We start from the raw sequence: 18933 nt of genomic DNA on the forward strand, positions 1-18933 counted from the left end.
TTGCCTGAATGCCGGATCTGGCATTTTTCCCCATAGGAATGTATTAGTGCCAGATCTGGCATTCAAAATACCGGAATGCACCCGAACTGAATCCGGACCCATTCACTTCTATGGGGCTGTGCACATGAGCGGTGATTTTCACGCATCACTTGTGTGTTGCGTGAAAATCGCAGCATGCTCTATATTGTGCATTTTTCACGCAATGCAGGCCCCATAGAAGTTAATGGGGCTGCGTGAAAATCGCAAGCATCCGCAGGCAAGTGCGGATGAGGTGCGATTTTCACGCACGGTTGCTAGGATGAAAGTCTATTCACTGTATTATTTTCCCTTATAACATGGTTATAAGGAAAAATAATAGCATTCTTTAATACAGAATGCTAAGTAGAAGGTCAATATAATAAACATTATATACACCCCAGTATAATAAACATTGGTGGCGCAGTGCGCCCGCCCCCCAACACCCCAGTATAATAAACATTGGTGGCGCACTGCGCGCCCCCCAACACCCCAGTGTAATAAACATTGGTGGCGCAGTGTGCCCCCCCCAACACCCCAGTATAATAAACATTGGTGGCACAGTGCACCCCCCTCCCCAGTATAATAAACATTGGTGGCGCAGTGTGCCCCCCCCCCCCCCCCCCCCAACACCCCAGTATAATAAACATTGGTGGCACAGTGCGCCCCCCCCCAGTATAATAAACATTGGTGGCGCAGTGTGCCCCCCCCAACACCCCAGTATAATGTGCCCCCCAACACCCCAGTGTAATCAACATTGGTGGCGCAGTGTGCCCCCCCAACACCCCAGTATAATGTGCCCCCCAACACCCCAGTGTAATAAACATTGGTGGCGCAGTGTGCCCCCCCCCCAACACCCCAGTATAATAAACATTGGTGGCACAGTGCGCCCCCCCCTCCCAGTATAATAAACATTGGTGGCGCAGTGTGCTCCCCCCCCCCCCAACACCCCAGTATAATAAACATTGGTGGCACAGTGCGCCCCCCCCCAGTATAATAAACATTGGTGGCGCAGTGTGCCCCCCCCAACACCCCAGTATAATGTGCCCCCCAACACCCCAGTGTAATAAACATTGGTGGCGCAGTGTGCCCCCCCCCAACACCCCAGTATAATAAACATTGGTGGCACAGTGCGCCCCCCCCCAGTATAATAAACATTGGTGGCGCAGTGTGCCCCCCCCCCAACACCCCAGTATAATGTGCCCCCCAACACCCCAGTGTAATAAACATTGGTGGCGCAGTGTGCCCCCCCCCAACACCCCAGTATAATAAACATTGGTGGCACAGTGCGCCCCCCCAGTATAATAAACATTGGTGGCGCAGTGTGCCCCCCCCCAACACCCCAGTATAATGTGCCCCCCAACACCCCAGTGTAATAAACATTGGTGGCGCAGTGTGCCCCCCCCCCCCCCCCAACACCCCAGTATAATAAACATTGGTGGCACAGTGCGCCCCCCCCCCCTCCTAGTATAATAAACATTGGTGGCGCAGTGTGCCCCCCCCCCCCAACACCCCAGTATAATAAACATTGGTGGCACAGTGCGCCCCCCCAGTATAATAAACATTGGTGGCACAGTGTGCCCCCCCCCCGCAGTATAATAAACATTGGTGGCACAGTGGGTAGTGCCAATGAGGGTTAAAAAAAAAATAATAATTAACTCACCTCCTCTAATTGATCGCGTAGCAGCCGGTCTCCTGTTCTTTCTTCAGGACCTGTCAAAGGACCTGTGGTGACATCACTGTGCTCATCACATGATCCATCACCATGGTAATGGACCATGTGATGAGCTCAGTGACGTCACCACAGGTCCTGAAGAAAGAACAGGAGACCAGCAGCTACGCGATCAATTGGAGGAGGGGAGTTAATTTATTTATTTATTTTTAACCTTCATTGGCACTTCCCACTGCGCCACCAATGTTTATTATACTGGGGGGGGGGGGGGGGGGGCGCACTGTGCCACCAATGAAGATAACTGAGCTGTTAATACAAATACAGGAGGCGGGTGCCTGAATCAAATAGCCGGCACCAGACCTCTACGACAGGGAGCTGCGATCAGCGGCAGTTAACTCTTCAGGTACCGCTCCCTGTCATAGAGGTCGGGTGCCGGCTATTTGATTCCGGCACCTGCCTCCTGTATTTGTATTAACAGGTCAGTTATCGTCATTGGCGGCGCAGTGGACACAGCCCCTCCTCCTCCTCCTGTCTCTCTTCCTATTGGCGGCGGCGGCAGCACAGGGGGGAGGGAGAGAAGAGCTGCTGAGAAGAACATCAGAGGCGGGGCAGAGAACTATCATCTCCTGTGCCCCGCGCTGTATTGAGCAGAGCTGCGGCGGCGGGTCTAGTCGCAAATGGCGACAAGACTAAAAAGTCTTGTCGCCATTTGTGAATTCTAAGTCGCATTGGCGACCATTTTGGTCGCCATCTGGAGCCCTGGATGCCCATTCCTTGTACGGCATCACAGTAACTATTGCGCATGCGCCGGCTAATGACGCGAAAACACAACAAAGGAGGCGGTCCATCGGCGCATGCGCATTAATTACTGTGATGCCGTACAAGGAATGGGCATCACAGTGCGCATGAGCCGGCCTGAGTGCGCAGGCGCGGGATCTCGGCGAAACAACAAGTTAGTAGATAGGCGGTCAGAGGGAAAGGATGAGCGGGCGGAGGGAAGGAAGGGGCGGGGGGAAGCGAAGAAAAGGCTGAGCTAGCAGGGCACCTACGAGGGTAACGCCACCCCTGGGCACTTGCGAGCCCTCATTTGCATATGCTACAAAGATGTTTTTTGACGGTTTTAGTCCAGGATTGATGCTAAAGGTAACGTTTTTATTAACTGTAAGCATGCTTGAAAGCTATGGGAAGGGTTACAAATGTGAAATGCTGATGACAGACTCCCTTTAAAGGGGTCTATTATATTTGTTAAACACTGCAGTGCCACCACAGGAGAAATTAAGCATTACACAGTTCCCTTTGAAATCATTGGGTTGTCTGTGTAATGCAGGACAGGTCTGGTCCTCCAGAGTGAGAGACTGTCTTTGCAAGCATTCTCTAACCTAGCCAGGAGTTGTTGTTTTTTGGTGTTGTGTCTTGTGGGGATTCAGTATATAGGCAAAGTTCTTGAATCAAACAGCGGTGTTTATTCACACACTGGTGTATAACAAAATGCAGATAAGGTGTATCACAAAACGCAGGTGGCTTGGTGTTATACACAAGGAAAGTCAATAAACAATAAAAGTCACCCTTTTCTCCTGGGTGTTAATTCACACCCTGTTAGCAGTTCAGCCTCATCAAGTCCACAGTAGGCCTGTTCGCCTTAAGAGAGGTCTGAGTCCTCCAGCCCAGGTCAAACCTCAAATCCCAGCACAGCCCTCAGTTCAGAGAACACAGACTCCTGAGCTCCACTGTCAGAGGGAGGTAAATCCACCACACCTGGCAGTGCTGGCTGGTTTTTATGCCTGGCAAAACCCGGCCTGGAACATGGGGAGTAGTCACCCACCCAGCACTTTGACTACTCCCAGTAAGAGCCGTCCTGGATCAGCTATGACAGCCATGCTAAATCACAAGGTGTCAATTAGCAATAGCTGCTGCTGACACATAAAATACCGGCTCTTACTTCACTGAGGCCAGGAACCTCGGGGACACATACCGTCCATCCACGATGATTCCAGGTACCTTCTTACAGTCTATAAATGCAACTTTAAAGTCTATAGTACATTATGAAACATCCAAAGTCGATTTGCATAAAACTTCGTTCCAATACTGTACGGAGCAGGAGCTCCGTACAGTATTAGAATGTATTGGCTCCGATGAGCCGAAGTTATTGCTTCGCAAAGTCTCACGAGACTTTGGGTAATAACTTCATAAATTAATTTGTACTGTAAAAAAACATTTCCTAAACTCTGGTTCGGTTCCAAGTGGTACCAATACATTCCAATACTGTACGGAGCTCCTGCTTCGTATTGTATTGGAACAAAGTTTTATGCAAAACAACTTTGGATGTTTCATCCGAAGTCGACTCGCTGATCCCTAATTATGAACTGTACAACATAAGATGTGTTTTTTTTGTTGGGTGTTTTTCAACGTTGGACACATTACAGGACTGGACACATATTTAGAGCAGCATACCCAAGGTATGACGTTTTTTCGGGCTAATTTCCATAGGTTTCTCTATAGGACTTGCCAGAAAATATATACTTTGTTTAAAATGTTAGGAGAAAAAAACGCCACAAAACAGAGCAAAAAACACTTTGAAGAAAAAAACTGATTCATGAATAGGTATATGATTGTTCATTTTTTATTCAAAGGGTGCAATTTCTATAATGTGTAAACAATGTGACTTAAGTTATTGCCTTTGGACAAATCAACAACACCTAGCAAGTAACAAAAGGAGGTTGTTTTTGTTGTAGGTTTTTTACATTTTACAAACCAGCGAGGACACAATAAAGGGGTTGTCAGAGTTATGAAAAAAAAAAATATAGCACTGAAAATCTGATATATAACTGAGCTAAGCAAGTTTTATGCAAAAAAATATATATTTTTTTCCTAATTTCCCTGGCCCTTTGTTTACATGCAATAAAAACAATCTCTGCCCCTCCCCCTGCTCTGCTAAGGGAGTGAATACAAGAGCTGCCCTGAGTGACATGTCTGCCTGCTGGGAGACTCTGCAGCATGTTGTGTGTGTAGGACTACAAGTCCCAGCTGTATAATGACACTGCTAAGGGAGTGAATACAAGAGCTTCCCTGAGTGACATGTCTGCCTGCTGGGAGACTCTGCAGCATGTTGTATGTGTAGGACTACAAGTCCCAGCTGTACAATGACACTGCTAAGGGAGTGAATACAAGAGCTGCCCTGAGTGACATGTCTGCCTGCTGGGAGACTCTGCAGCATGTTGTGTGTGTAGGACTACAAGTCCCAGCTGTACAATGACACTGCTAAGGGAGTGGATACAAGAGCTGCCCTGAGTGACATGTCTGCCTGCTGGGAGACTCTGCAGCATGTTGTATGTGTAGGACTACAAGTCCCAGCTGTATAATGACACTGCTAAGGGAGTGGATACAAGAGCTGCCCTGAGTGACATGTCTGCCTGCTGGGAGACTCTGCAGCATGTTGTATGTGTAGGACTACAAGTCCCAGCTGTATAATGACACTGCTAAGGGAGTGAATACAAGAGCTGCCCTGAGTGCTGGGAGACTCTGCAGCATGTTGTATGTGTAGGACTACAAGTCCCAGCTGTATAATGACACTGCTAAGGGAGTGAATACAAGAGCTGCCCTGAGCGACATGTCTGCCCGCTGGGAGACTCTGCAGCATGTTGTATGTGTAGGACTACAAGTCCCAGCTGTATAATGACACTGCTAAGGGAGTGAATACAAGAGCTGCCCTGAGCGACATGTCTGCCTGCTGGGAGACTCTGCAGCATGTTGTATGTGTAGGACTACAAGTCCCAGCTGTATAATGACACTGCTAAGGGAGTGAATACAAGAGCTGCCCTGAGTGACATGTCTGCCTGCTGGGAGACTCTGCAGCATGTTGTATGTGTAGGACTACAAGTCCCAGCTGTATAATGATACCGCTAAGGGAGTGAATACAAGAGCTGCCCTGAGTGCTGGGAGACTCTGCAGCATGTTGTATGTGTAGGACTACATGTCCCACCTGTATAATAACACTGCTAATACACACAGGATCTTCCCCCTACCTTTTTGTGTAATGCTATCTCTAGTATGTCAGATCATGTGCCCAGAATTGTCTCTCACTGCCTGCAGAGCTGTGCAGCTGAAGGGGTTAAGAATCCTAGCAGAGAGCAGACGGCAGTGGAGGGGGGCGTGGCCAGCACAGTGACGTCTCTTTACAGGCTTGTAAACTACCTTTATCAGAGCAGGGAGAGAAGCTGACATCACAGGTCATGTGACCCTCATTGAAATCTGAGAAAGCAGCCACTGCAGATAAAGTGAGTGAATTGGAAAGCTGTTATATTTGCTTAGTTAGGAACATAGAAAGAACAAAAAAATAACTCGGATAACCCCTTTAACATCAGGGTGTGTTCACACTGTGTGATCAAATTGTGTTCTTAAACAAAATTGGGGCAAAATCCAGATTTTTATCTACACATTGCTGAAACCCCAATTTGACCATGTCAAGTGAACGCACCCTTAATGAAATATTAATAATCTAAAAAACAGTGCGTTTTACCTTGGATTGCTGTACTGATAGGGGCCGGTGGTTGCATGGATTTTCCACACATACTGCAGAACTTGGCCTTTTCTTCAGGAGGTTCATGGCCACAATTGCAACACTTCATCTTCTAAAGAAAGTAAACCATCCGAGGCAGCGCGTTTTGTGGAATCTATAGTACAAAGTTTACATTTATTATCAGCTAGATTAATCATGACCTGCAGAAAACCGAACAGTGGGCTCATTTACTAACACTGGTTTACTACTGTGCAATTACTAAGGTGGAATGTGCCATAGTGCCCAATACTATGCCCCCTATGGAGTCATAAAGTGCTGTATGGGCAAACTGCAGGATCCAGACGAAAAATAGCATCATGTGCATTTGAGGCCTGGTTTGGTGATTTAGGGTCCATTCAGACGTCCATAGTGTTTTGTGGTCCGCAAATTGTGGACCGCAAAACACTGATGCCGCACATCACCGGCACTTATGACTGCCTGCCGGAAGAATCAGGGCGATCTTATCATGTAGGTGAGTGTCCCCAAGGGTGCTCGGTTCAGTGGTCCTGTGCTTGTCAGACCAATACTGAGCTACTGAGGAAGGGGCGACTAGATACCCCGAAACGTATTTAGCCAGGACCGCAGTGATTGTTACCTAGCCAGGACCGAAGTGACCGTGCCTGCCGCTGATTGCAATACCGTCTGCCACGCAAATGGGAAGGTGAATCACACAGCGCAAGACTAACCAGATCAGCTGGAGTCTAGCTGTACGTAGCTAAACGTACCACCATTGCGGGAGAACGGAGACAGGAGACACTCGTGTTGTGAGTATTGGTCTGACAAGCACAGGACCACCGAACCGAGCACCCTTGGGGACACTCACCTACATGGTAAGATCGCCTTGATTCTTCCGGCAGGCATAGGGAGCAAGAGAAAGTTTCTTTCCCCAGTGGGACGCCGCTATCTCTCTGAGTGCATATATACATGATTTGCTATTGACTTACAGGATCCAGTTGGTGATACCACACCAGGAACATTTATTGATCCTTAGGATATTATTTGGGACTATACATCAAGTGCAATTATAAAGTGTAATACATCTACCTCATTGACAGTGCTGCTTTCTACTTTACAGAGCTATTTTGTGACCTACGGCCACTTATTTATTCATTTATACTTACATTTTAGGGATCCGTGTTGGCATGTATATTTTATTCCTAGGAGGTGTATGAATAGTGGAGTTTTATGAATTATCAATCTGTATTTTATTTATTTGCGTAGTAATAAATGTTATATGGCCTGATATCTTGAGAGTGCCCAGATTTTCCTTTTGTTACAAGAATAGGACATGCTCTATTTTTTTGCGAACGCATCTTTTATGGCCCCACTGAAAATGAATGGGTCTGCACCCGTTCCGCATAATTGCAGAACGGATCCGGACCCATTCTACGGACGTCTGAATGGACACTTATACAGCACTGACTGACAGCTGCAGAGGCTCTGAGGTGAAGTAAAAAATAAAAATAAAAATAAGTGACCCCATTTTACAAACACAACCCTCACTGATTTTACCAATGGGTGTAGTGAGCATTTTGACCCCACACTTGCTTCACAAAAATGAACCCTTTCACCTCCAGAGGGTTTTTCGTTTTTGCCTTTCTGGCGCCATAACTTTTTTATTTTCCGTTCACATACAGTACAGACCAAAAGTTTGGACACACCTTCTCATTCAAAGAGTTTTCTTTATTTTCATGACTATGAAAATTGTAGATTCACACTGAAGGCATCAAAACTATGAATTAACACACGTGGAATTATATACATAACAAACAAGTGTGAAATAACTGAAAATATGTCATATTCTAGGTTCTTCAAAGTAGCCACTGTGACAACCACCCGCCAATCCTGTCGTACTATGCCACAGTTGCCATACAGGTCTCCACCAGAGACTTCTGGAGGCGAATCCACTGTGAGCACAGAAGACGTTTAAGATTGGTTGGTGGGCCCAGACAGGATACAATCACGATTGTATGTACAATCGGTAAAAATAAAATTACTGATTTCACGCTGGAAATCAACTTAATTTGCTGCCACCACTCTTCGTATTGAATCGGGGCGAAGAGACTCCGGCTAGCTAATCCTAAAGGGACGAAATGGTTATTTGCAACCTAGCTAGTAAGTTAACAATTTATAAAAATAAAACAATTTGATAGTATGTCTTCTGAGGACAGAGTTCTTAGCATAGATCAGGTCATCAAGTAACAAGGGCAAAACTGGAACGATGAAATCGTTAGTTTTTTATTCTAAAACTATACACAAAAATATATATATTAAAGCTGACAGATAAATATACCTGCCAGTTGGACAGATTGGTTTGGATAGAAATAGGTAAGAGGTGGAAGGGAATAGAATGTCTGTAAGTTCAGAATTACCGTGGTCTTTGTAGAATAATCCAAGATGGTGGGGTGTGCCCGTGTCCAGCAGGCGGTCGTGATGTAAGTCGACGTCAGATGGTAGAAGAAGGACGCAGGACCTGAGTGTGTCACTGTTTTTACCCACTCTGAAGCGGGGAGTGGTTATGACACGTTCAGGTCCAGCCTTGTGTAATTGGAACAGGGGCAGTCCTTTGCCCCATAGGGAGAAAATCTGGCAGAATCTTTGCTTTGCCCATTTCTCCATATCCCGTAAGTCCAATCAAGAAATATAGTTGATATTGATAATCAGTACAATTTTACGCATCATCTGATAACAAATACGACTAAAAGATGATACAGGGTGCCTGAGAACCTTTATATCTCAGAGCGGGAATCTCTGATTTGCCCACGGGTTTCCTAGAAGGTGGGTTAGAAGAACCAAAACCATCTCTGAAAAGATGGTTCCTTTCACATTTCCATAACCCATGAAATATTAGGAAAATATGGGAAAAATATGAAGCTTATGGATTGAAGGGGACTTTCAGGTCATCTTCCTTCCTGTACCAACCAGCTGTGTGATAAGGATCTGTCCTTTTCTTCTGAAGCTCGCTGCCCAGGCTAAAGGTGTGAGACCCCTGCTGGTATTGGAGACACTATGGCTGCAGAAAGACCAGGTGTATGAGGTTCTGTCATAAGAGAACTAGATTGATGGCTACTCAACTTGGCATGGGGCAGGAAAGATTTGTCACAAGGAGGTGATAATGACACCTCTGCTCTGTGAATTACTCCTTTAGTGAAAAGAGAAGATTTTTAGTAAAGGCTCTGGTGTCTCTGTGATTGCGAAATATGGCGCATTTGCGATTTCCTAGTATCGCTGTGGATTGCATAGCGTCACAGCCATCTTTTGCTTTGATTACTGCTTTGCACACTCTTGGCATTCTCTTGATGAGCTTCAAGAGGTAGTCCCCTGAAATGGTCTTCCAACAGTCTTGAAGGAGTTCCCAGAAATGCTTAGCACTTGTTGGCCCTTTTGCCTTCACTCTGCGGTCCAGCTCACCCCAAACCATCTCGATTGGGTTCAGGTCCGGTGACTGTGGAGGCCAGGTCATCTGGCGCAGCACCCCATCACTCTCCTTCATGGTCAAATAGCCCTTACTTTAAAAGTTTTCCCAATTTTTCAGCTGACTGACTGACCTTCATTTCTTAAAGTAATGATGGCCACTCGTTTTTCTCTACTTAGCTGCTTTTTTCTTGCCATAATACAAATTCTAACAGTCTATTCAGTAGAACTATCAGCTGTGTATCCACCTGACTTCTCCTCAACGCAACTGATGGGCCCAACCCCATTTATAAGGCAAGAAATCCCACTTATTAAACCTGACAGGGCACACCTGTGAAGTGAAAACCCTTTCAGGGGACTACCTCTTGAAGCTCATCAAGAGAATGCCAAGAGTGTGCAAAGCAGTAATCAAAGCAAAAGGTGGCTACTTTGAAGAACCTAGAATATGACATATTTTCAGTTGTTTCACACTTGCTTGTTATGTATATAATTCCACATGTGTTAATTCATAGTTTTGATGCCTTCAGTGTGAATCTACAATTTTCATAGTCCTGAAAATAAAGAAAACTCTTTGAATGAGAAGGTGTGTCCAAACTTTTGGTCTGTACTGTAGCTGTATGAGGACCTGTTTTTTGCGGAACAAGCTGTACTCTCTAATGGCCCCATTTAATATTGCATTTGATGTAGTGAGAAGCTAGAAAAAAATTCCAAATGGGGTGGAATTGGAAAAAAAAAAAAAACTCCACCACAGGTTTAGGCTACATTCACAGAAACGTATTTTGTTTCAGTGTCCATTCCGTTTTTTTGGCGGATTGGATTCATTTCAATGAGTCCGCAAAAAACGCAGACAGCACAACGTGTGCTGTCCGCATCTGTATGTCCGTTCCATAGAGTATGTCCTATTCTTGTCTGTTTTGCAGACAAGGATAGGCTTGTTACAATGGAGCCCCAAAAAAACGAATGCAACATGGATGTCACACAGACGTCATCTGTATTTTTTGAAGATCCACATTTTGTGGTTCGCAAAATACGGATTCGCAAAAAATACTGATGACATCTGTGTGACATCCATTTGCATCCGGTTTTTTTTTTGCGGATCCATTTTAACAATGCCTGTCCTTGTCCACAAAACGGGTAAGAATAGGACATGTTCTATTTTTTTGTGGAATGGACATGCGAACATACGGAAACAAAGTCATTTCCGTTTTTTTTTATCCGGACCCATTGAAGTAAATGGTCCCGCATATGGACCTGTAAAAAAAAATGGAACGGAAACGGAAATAAAATAAGTTTGTGTGCATGAGCCCTTATGGGTTTTGTTTTTACAGTGTTCCCTACAGTATGTGGTTAAAACTGATCTGTTACTTTAATTCTCCAGGCAGGGGCATACATAGAAGACACTGGGCCCCATAGCAAGAATCTAAATTGGGCCCCCATGCCCCATTCTTAGCCCCACCATGCTCTGTGCAGTTCCCTTATTAGATGTACAGGACCTGTGATGCTGAAGATTATGTCATCACAGGTCCTAGCAGATGCTCCTAGCTAACCTAAGAACTACACCATTCTTTGTGCAGTTCCTTTACTAGATGTACAGGACCTGTGATGACATCATCACAGGTCCTTTAGTTTTCTCCACTGATGGTAGGGATACTATACTGGAGCAGGACGTAATGAGTTTAATTAGGGGGTGGGGCCTATCCTCCACTGTGGGCCACTTTTCCTCACGGGCCCCACAGCAGCTGCATGGTCTGCCTCTATTGGAGGTACGCCACTGTCTTCAGGTCAGTACGATTACGACGATAACAAGTTTGTATTGTTTTTTTTAACACAGAAAAAAATAAAAAAAAACTTGAAAAAAAAAGAAGTTTTTCCTTTTCATCTCCATATTTTGACCCCTATAACTTTTTGTAGTTATGTGTATGGATTTGTGTGAGGGCTCCTTTTTGTGGGGTGACCTGTACTTTTCATTGATACTATTTTGGGGTGTGTATGATTTTTTGATAAACTTTTTATAAAAAAAAATTGTGGGTAGTAAAGCGACAAAAAAAACAAAAAAAATAAAATAAAAATGCAAATTGGCCATTTAGACTTTTTTTTTCTGTTTTGCCATTTGCCTCATGGGATAAATATTTTTATATTTTAAAGAGATTTTCCGAGATTTTGATACTGATGACCTATCCTCAGGATAGGTCATCAGTATCTGATCGATGGGGGTCCGACACCCAGGAACCCCGATGATCAGCTGTTTTGAGAAGGCAGCCAAGCTCAGGTGAGCGCCGCAGCCTTATTTGTGCTTACCAGGCCCAGCACAGTACGTTGTATAGCATTTTTATGCCTTCTCAAACAACTGATCGAACCCCCACTGATCAGATACTGATGACCTATCCTGAAGATAGGTCATCAGTATCAAAATCTCGGAAAACCCCTTTAAAAGTGTGAGCGTTTTCGCACGCGGCAATGCCCTTGATTGTTTAGCCATTTTCATTTTTGTGGAAAAGGGGGTGATTTTAGTGTTTATATTTTTTAGAATTTTTTCAATATTTTTTAAAACATTTTGTACCTTTTTATAGTTCCCATAGGAATGTAGTAATGTATTAGCACTGTTATCTATGAGACTTACAATATGTTGCTAAGGAGCCCTGCCACAGGCAGGGACTATATAGGAACCTATGTGTGGCAGCCTTGGATCATTCAGAAGGACTGAAGCTGACGCACACACTATAGCTTGTGCTTCTGTTTTTTTGCGCTCCCAGGTACATCTGAGGGGTTAAATGTTTAAAACAGCAGCCACCAGCTGCGCTCACGAGTAGGCGCAATCTTTAAAGACCTGCCCTGCGCCATACATGTACGATGCTGGGCGGGAAGGGGTTAAAGGGGTTGTCCAGGTTCAGAGCTGAACCCAGAAATATCCTCCTTTTCACCCCTCCGGCCCCTCTGAGACAAACATTGGAGCATTTTATGCTCCGATGCTCTCCCTTGCCATGCGCTATATCGCCCGGGGTATGGGCTTTTTCATTAGCTCTGGTGACGTAGCCTGATCTCTAAAACAGGCTACGGCAGCGCTAAAGCCCGCCCATTAGTGCCGGTGACGTCACCGGCAATACTGCTAGGCGGAAGCCTCCGCTTAGCAGGGTAAACTGTAAACAGTTTAATACTGCAGAAGCTTTACTCTTTATTCTCAACGCCTCTGCTTGCCTGTCAGTGAATGAAAACCTTTCTTGTTTGCTGTTGTTTCTTGAGGAAAGATTGCCCATATTCTAGTGCTGCTCACTGTGTAACTGTGGCTGGACATGGCCATTCAGTCTGCGAATGTCAACCTTGAAGGTTTCCATTCACTGCCAGCAAGCAGAGATGTGGAAAAGGTAGGGGACCTTGTCTAGCAGCTGAACCAGCCTGTGCTTAACCCCTTTGGAGCAGAAAGGAGCAGCTAAGCGCTCTCTGCCCATTACCCACGTGTCAGTAAGGAGCCGTGGACGGACATCGCCGTCCTTTTCTAGAACGTGCGCAGTATAGGCGGCAATCTGCGTGGGACTGCTGAGCGAACACCTAGGCCGGGGGAGTCCCATTGTTTCATCATTCTGCCAGCAGTAACACGGACTGACGGGAAGGTTGAGAGCTGATTGCTAGACCCACTGGTCTTGTGGGATAATGATAATAGATTATACGATTTATGATCAGAAATGGTTACTAGTCTGTGCATGGATAGGATTGCGCCGGTTTCACACCACAGTGTGTCTGCAGGAGCTCTGTACTGCCGGGGTCACATAGAATTATACTGATTTATGATGCTATGTAACAGTTCTGGAATGTACTGGATAACACAGCATTAGGTGCATGTTATCCAGTACATTCCAGACCTCTAAGGGTTACATAGCATCATAAATCAGTATAAAGCTATGCACACCAGGACAGCGGATCCCACTGACATAGGCCTCATGCACACGACCGTTGTTTTGGTCCGCATCCGTGCTGCAGTTTTTGCGGCTTGGATGCGGACCCGTTCACTTCAATGGGGCCGCCATAGATGCGGACAGCACTCAGTGTGCTGTCCGCATCCGTTGCTCCGTTCCGTAGTCCGCAAAAAAATATAACTTGTCCTATTCTTGTCCATTTTGCGGACAAGAATAGGCAGTTATATTAATGGCTGTCAGCGCCATTCCACAAACTGCGGAATGCACACAGACGCCATCCGTGTTTTGCGGATCCGCGATTTGCGAACCGCAAAACACACAACAGTCGTGTGCATGTAGCCATACTGCGGTGTTAAACCAGCACAGCCAGTGCTTATACTTGTTCTGACAGGGTTTACCGATGTCTGGCTTCTCCTTGTGACCTCATAGGGATCCAGTCCTATAAAACACACTAATAAATCTGCATGCGGGTGACTCGCCTCGTGCTATCAGCCGTGGACGGTGCAGGAGCTCTGTGCGGCCCTAGTGGAAATGTCTCCAGCAGCTCAGCTCCACAGAACAGACTCCACTCCAAACTTGCCAGACTGCTGGAAGCGGGAACCTAAGCCACGCCCACCCTCTGTGCCGGGTAGTGTGAGGGGCGGATCTGCAGACGTCTGCTGGAAGAGGCAGAGCAGCAGACGGTCTAGGGGCAAATGGCGCCATCTTGCAATTCTAAGTCACATTGGTGACCATTTTGGTCGCCATCTGGAGCACTGCCTCTGAGGTACCAGTACAGCTATTTTCTGACAACCATACGTTTTTAATTTTTCTCTCGATGGAGCTGTGTGGGGGCTTATCTTTTGTGGGTTGAGTTGCCATTATCATTGGTTCTATTTTGGGGTACATATGAACATCATGATTATGTGACATTTGTATAGAGCTGTTTGTTGCGGACACATCGATATCAAATATGTCTATTTTTCTATTTTTTTTACAATAGTAGATGGCTTGGGGGAAGGGGCTTTTTTTTTTTTTTTTATCCCCACAAAAGGACTTCAACTTTTGAGATTCTGATCTGTTTCAACGCAGTACAATAGATGAATTATGGACAGGACCTCTGTGCGGATATGGCTTATGAGATATAGCAAACGGCACAGAATATCAACAAAGTCTATATTAATAGTGTCATAATCTACATACACATTGATCAGAAGTAGCCAACACCTTTAAGACGGTGAGTACTTCCTGGGAGACTTGGGACCTGGGCGGCTGCCCAAACTGCTCATATTATAATCTGCCATTGGTTGGACCCCAAATAATCACAAAAACGGGACTCCCTTGTGCCCCATGGTACAGCGGTGTAGTATGTCTGATGCTCCATTCAATTTCTATGGGACTTCCAGAGATAGCCGAGCGCTGTACTCGGCTACTTTTGGATGCTATGACAAAAATGAAATGCCATAGCAAAACGATACTTGGAGTTCCAAATAATCATACAAAGTAGCCCTAAGATACGGCCTCATATCTGCTGGACTAATAAAATACTCCAGAACATATAGAACACATACGGTTTCTAAAACTCTAATTAGGGTCCATTCAGGCGTCCGTAGTGTATTGTGGATCCGCAATACACCCGGCCGACACCCCATAGAACTGCCTATTCTTGTCTGCAATTGCGGACAAGAATAGGACATGTTCTATTTTTTTCCAGAGCCGCGGGCCGGAAGATCGGGGGCGCGCTCTGGAAATGCGGATGCGGACAGCACACTGTGTGCTGTCCGCATCCATTCCTGCCTCATAGAGAATGAATGGGTCCGCACCAGTTCCGCAGAATTGCGGAACGGGTGCGGACACATTCACGGACGTGTGAATGGACATCAAAATCAAGCAGAAATAAATCTAAACCATGTGATTACCTCCAAAGCGCTCCTGCAGATGTTGTGGTCTCCTATAGAGGATCTGGAGAAGGATAAACCTGCAGCCCTTGTAAGACGTGTGAAAAGCTATCACTGACTGAGTTCAGCGGTCACTCCCCGGTACTAGCTACGTCTGCAAGCCTTTTATCTTACTCACTTAACTTTCGGTTTCATTTCTCATCTGCAGCCCTCCCACCACTTTCTATCTTGCCTTGGAATTTCCCTTAACCCTTTGGCTACCAGAGGTTTTTTCGTTTCTGCGTTTTCATTTTTCTTCCCTATTTTCCATGAGCCATAACTTTTTTATATTTCCGGTCACATAGCCGTATGAGGGCTTATTTTTTTGCGGGACAAGTTGTACTTTCTAATGCCACCATTAATTATAGCATAAAATGTAGTGGGAAGAGGGGAAAAAATTCCAAATAGGGTGGAATTGGAAAAAAAACCCGCAATCCGTCCACTGTTTTATGGGTTTTGTTCCCACGCCGTTTCGTTTATGGCAAAACTGACCCATTCATTCATTTTCTGGGTCAGTACGATTACAACAATACCCCATATGTATAGATTCTTTATGTCTAAATAGTGTAAAAATAAATTTAAACTTTGAGAATTTTTTTTTCTTTTTTTTACATCACCACATTCTGACCCCCATGACTTTTTTATACTTATGTCTACTGAGCTGTTCAGGGGCTAATTTTTTGCGGAACAATCTGTACTTTTAATTGATACCATTTTGGAATATGCGTGACTTTTTGATCACATTTTATTACATTTTTTGTGGTAAGAGAAGCAATGAAAAAATGGCAAATCGGCCATTTTGACCCTTTTTTCCATTACACCATTCGCCTTATTGGAATTTTTTTTCCGATTTTAATAGTATGGGCATTTTCAGTCGCGGTGATACCCATGATGCTTATATTTATTGTTATTTAGTTTTTGTTTTTTTATTATACGGAAAGGGGGGTGATTTAAACTTATATATACGGTATATATATTTTTTACATTTGTTGTGATCATTATGTGCCTTATATATGAGCTTATCACTTTTTTTTTTTTTTGGTCTATCAGAAATTTTTTATTAGCTCATTTTGCTTACGTTTGCTAATTTCTTATCCTGGCCTGCCATCTCGTGGCCAAAATAAGAATTGCAGCTTGAATACTGTTAGCCTCATCAGTAAGGCTTTGGCCTCTTTCACACGAGCGAGTTTTCCGCGCGGGTGCAATGTGTGAGGTGAACGCATTGCACCCGCACTGAATCCGGACCCATTCATTTCTATGGGGCTGTGCACACGAGCGGTGATTTTCACGCATCACTGAAAATCGCAGCATGTTCTATATTCTGCATTTTTCACGCAACACAGGCCCAATAGAAGTGAATGGGGGCTGCGTGAAAATCGCAAGCATCCACAAGAAAGTGCGGATGCGGTGCGATTTTCACACACGGTTGCTAGGAGACGATCAGGATGGGGACCCGATCATTATTATTTTCCCTTATAACATGGTTATAAGGGAAAATAATAGCATTCTGAATACAGGGCTGGAGGGGTTAAAAAATAAATTAAATAAAACTGTATTAACTCACCTTAATCCACTTGATCGCGCAGCCCGGCTTCTCTTCTGTCTTCTTCTTTGCTATGCACAGGAAAAGGACCTTTGATGACGTCACTGCGATCATCACATGGTCAGTCACATGATCCATCGCCATGGTAAAAGATCATGTGATGTCAAAACTGACTGCAATTGGGTACCTACTCGCGCGGGTTTGCCGCAACGCATCCGGACCTTATCAACTGTCTATGCCTGGATTGAACACACGGGGAATCGGTAGGAAGGTTTTTGTGCATTTAGGTGCCGTGATCTCACTTGATCACGGCATCTAAAGCATTTGATTACCGCGATTGGCATTATTGCCAGTCACGGTAATTAGCTGCGGGTCTCTGCTGTATGAAACAGCAGAGATCCGCCAGCCATGACGCCCGCTGCACGTGCGAGCGGGCGTCATGTTTACACATCGCACCAGCGCCATACATGTACGCCGCTGGTAGCGAAAGGGTTAAAGGGGTTGTGTCACTTCAGCAAATGGCATGTACAGAAAGTTAATACAAACCAGTTACTAATGTATAGTGATTGTCAAGATATCCTCCTTTGCTGGCTAGATTCATTTTTCCATCACATTATACACAAACTGTTAAAGGGGTTGTCTGGGTTCAGAGCTGAACCCGGACATACCCAGAATTTCACCCAGGCCCACCCCCCCCTTCCGGACAAGAGCATTGGGGCAGTTCATGCTCCGATGCTCTCCTTTGCCCTGCGCAGGGAAAAGGCATTTTGTGGAGATTCGGTGACGTACCGGGCTCTCCTTAGGGCTGCCAGGCGGAGGCTTCCACCCAGCAGTGAGCCTGGTGGCGTCACTGGCACTGATGGGCGGGCTTTAGCGCTGCCCTAGCCTGTACAACGACTAGGCAGCGCTAAAGCCGGCCCATCAGAGTCGGTGATGTCACCGAATACACTGCTGGGTGGAAGCCTCCACCCGGCAGTGTGTTATGGTAAATAAAATAAAAACTTGCCCTGCGTGATCCTGCACAGGGAAAGGGAGAGCATCGGAGCATGACCTGCTCCGTTGCTAACATCAGGGGGGATCCTGGGTGAAAATATGGGTATGTCCGGGTTCAGCTCTGAACCTGGACAACCCCATTAAAGGGGTTATCCAATTTCAAGAAAATCCCCCACATGTGCCAAGTCCCTCACCAGTAATATACTTACCCCGCTCCTCGCACCGCCGCTGCTGCTTCTCCCTGTACACAGATGAAAACAGCCAGTGTTGGGGAAGAGCAGCCAATGGCCCGCACATGTGGGGGGGGGGTGTCTTGAAATTGGATAACCCCTTTAACCCCTAAATGAACATACTCTCAATGCAAGGGGAAAGATCCAAGAAATAGATATCACAACAGGGGAATAACTATAATTTATAGGGCCAAGTAGAAAAATAAGCTGGGGCCCCACAACCTACTGTAAGAAAATTAAAACTGCAGCATAAGTAGCAATAATTAAAGGTATGTATAATAACCCACATCATAGCAAAAAGCCACATTATTGTTATTATTCTCCACTAAAAGGTAAAATGTTCTTGAATCTAACTGTCCCCCATTGCAAATTCTATAGCGGGGTTGGCAACCACCAGCATGCGGGCCAGAGATGTTACGCAGGCCATATTTTGCTGAAAGAACCCAGGGTGCAACTGCTAGGTTCGGCCATCACACTGCCCGCCCTGCCAGACACCAGACTCTGCTACCCGTTCCCCAGCCCTGCAAAAAAAGATAGAGCATGTCCTATTCTTGTCCGAAATTGAGGACAAGAATAGGCATTTTCTATGATAGTGCCGGCCATGTGCGGTCCTCGGATCTGCACAACACTACGGTTGTGTGAATGCGCCCTTAGGGTCCATTCACACATCCATAAGTGTTTTGC

General features: G+C 45.5%; 1 protein-coding gene across 1 annotated transcript in view; it reads right to left on the minus strand.

Annotated features, from left to right (window-relative positions):
• Positions 1-15575, minus strand: part of LOC121005713 (E3 ubiquitin-protein ligase RNF213-like) — a 98748-nt gene extending 83173 nt beyond the window's left edge. Inside the window, exons 1-2 of the mRNA XM_040438508.1 lie at positions 15470-15575; positions 6204-6362 (exon numbers count right to left, since the gene is read on the minus strand). Coding sequence (XP_040294442.1) covers positions 6204-6312 — 109 coding nt within the window. The 5' untranslated portion in view covers positions 6313-6362; positions 15470-15575. The remainder of the gene's footprint in view (positions 1-6203; positions 6363-15469) is intronic.
• Between the last annotated feature and the right edge of the window lie 3358 nt (positions 15576-18933).

The sequence above is a fragment of the Bufo bufo genome, chromosome 1, assembly GCF_905171765.1.
Source record: "Bufo bufo chromosome 1, aBufBuf1.1, whole genome shotgun sequence".
Lineage (NCBI taxonomy): Eukaryota > Metazoa > Chordata > Amphibia > Anura > Bufonidae > Bufo > Bufo bufo.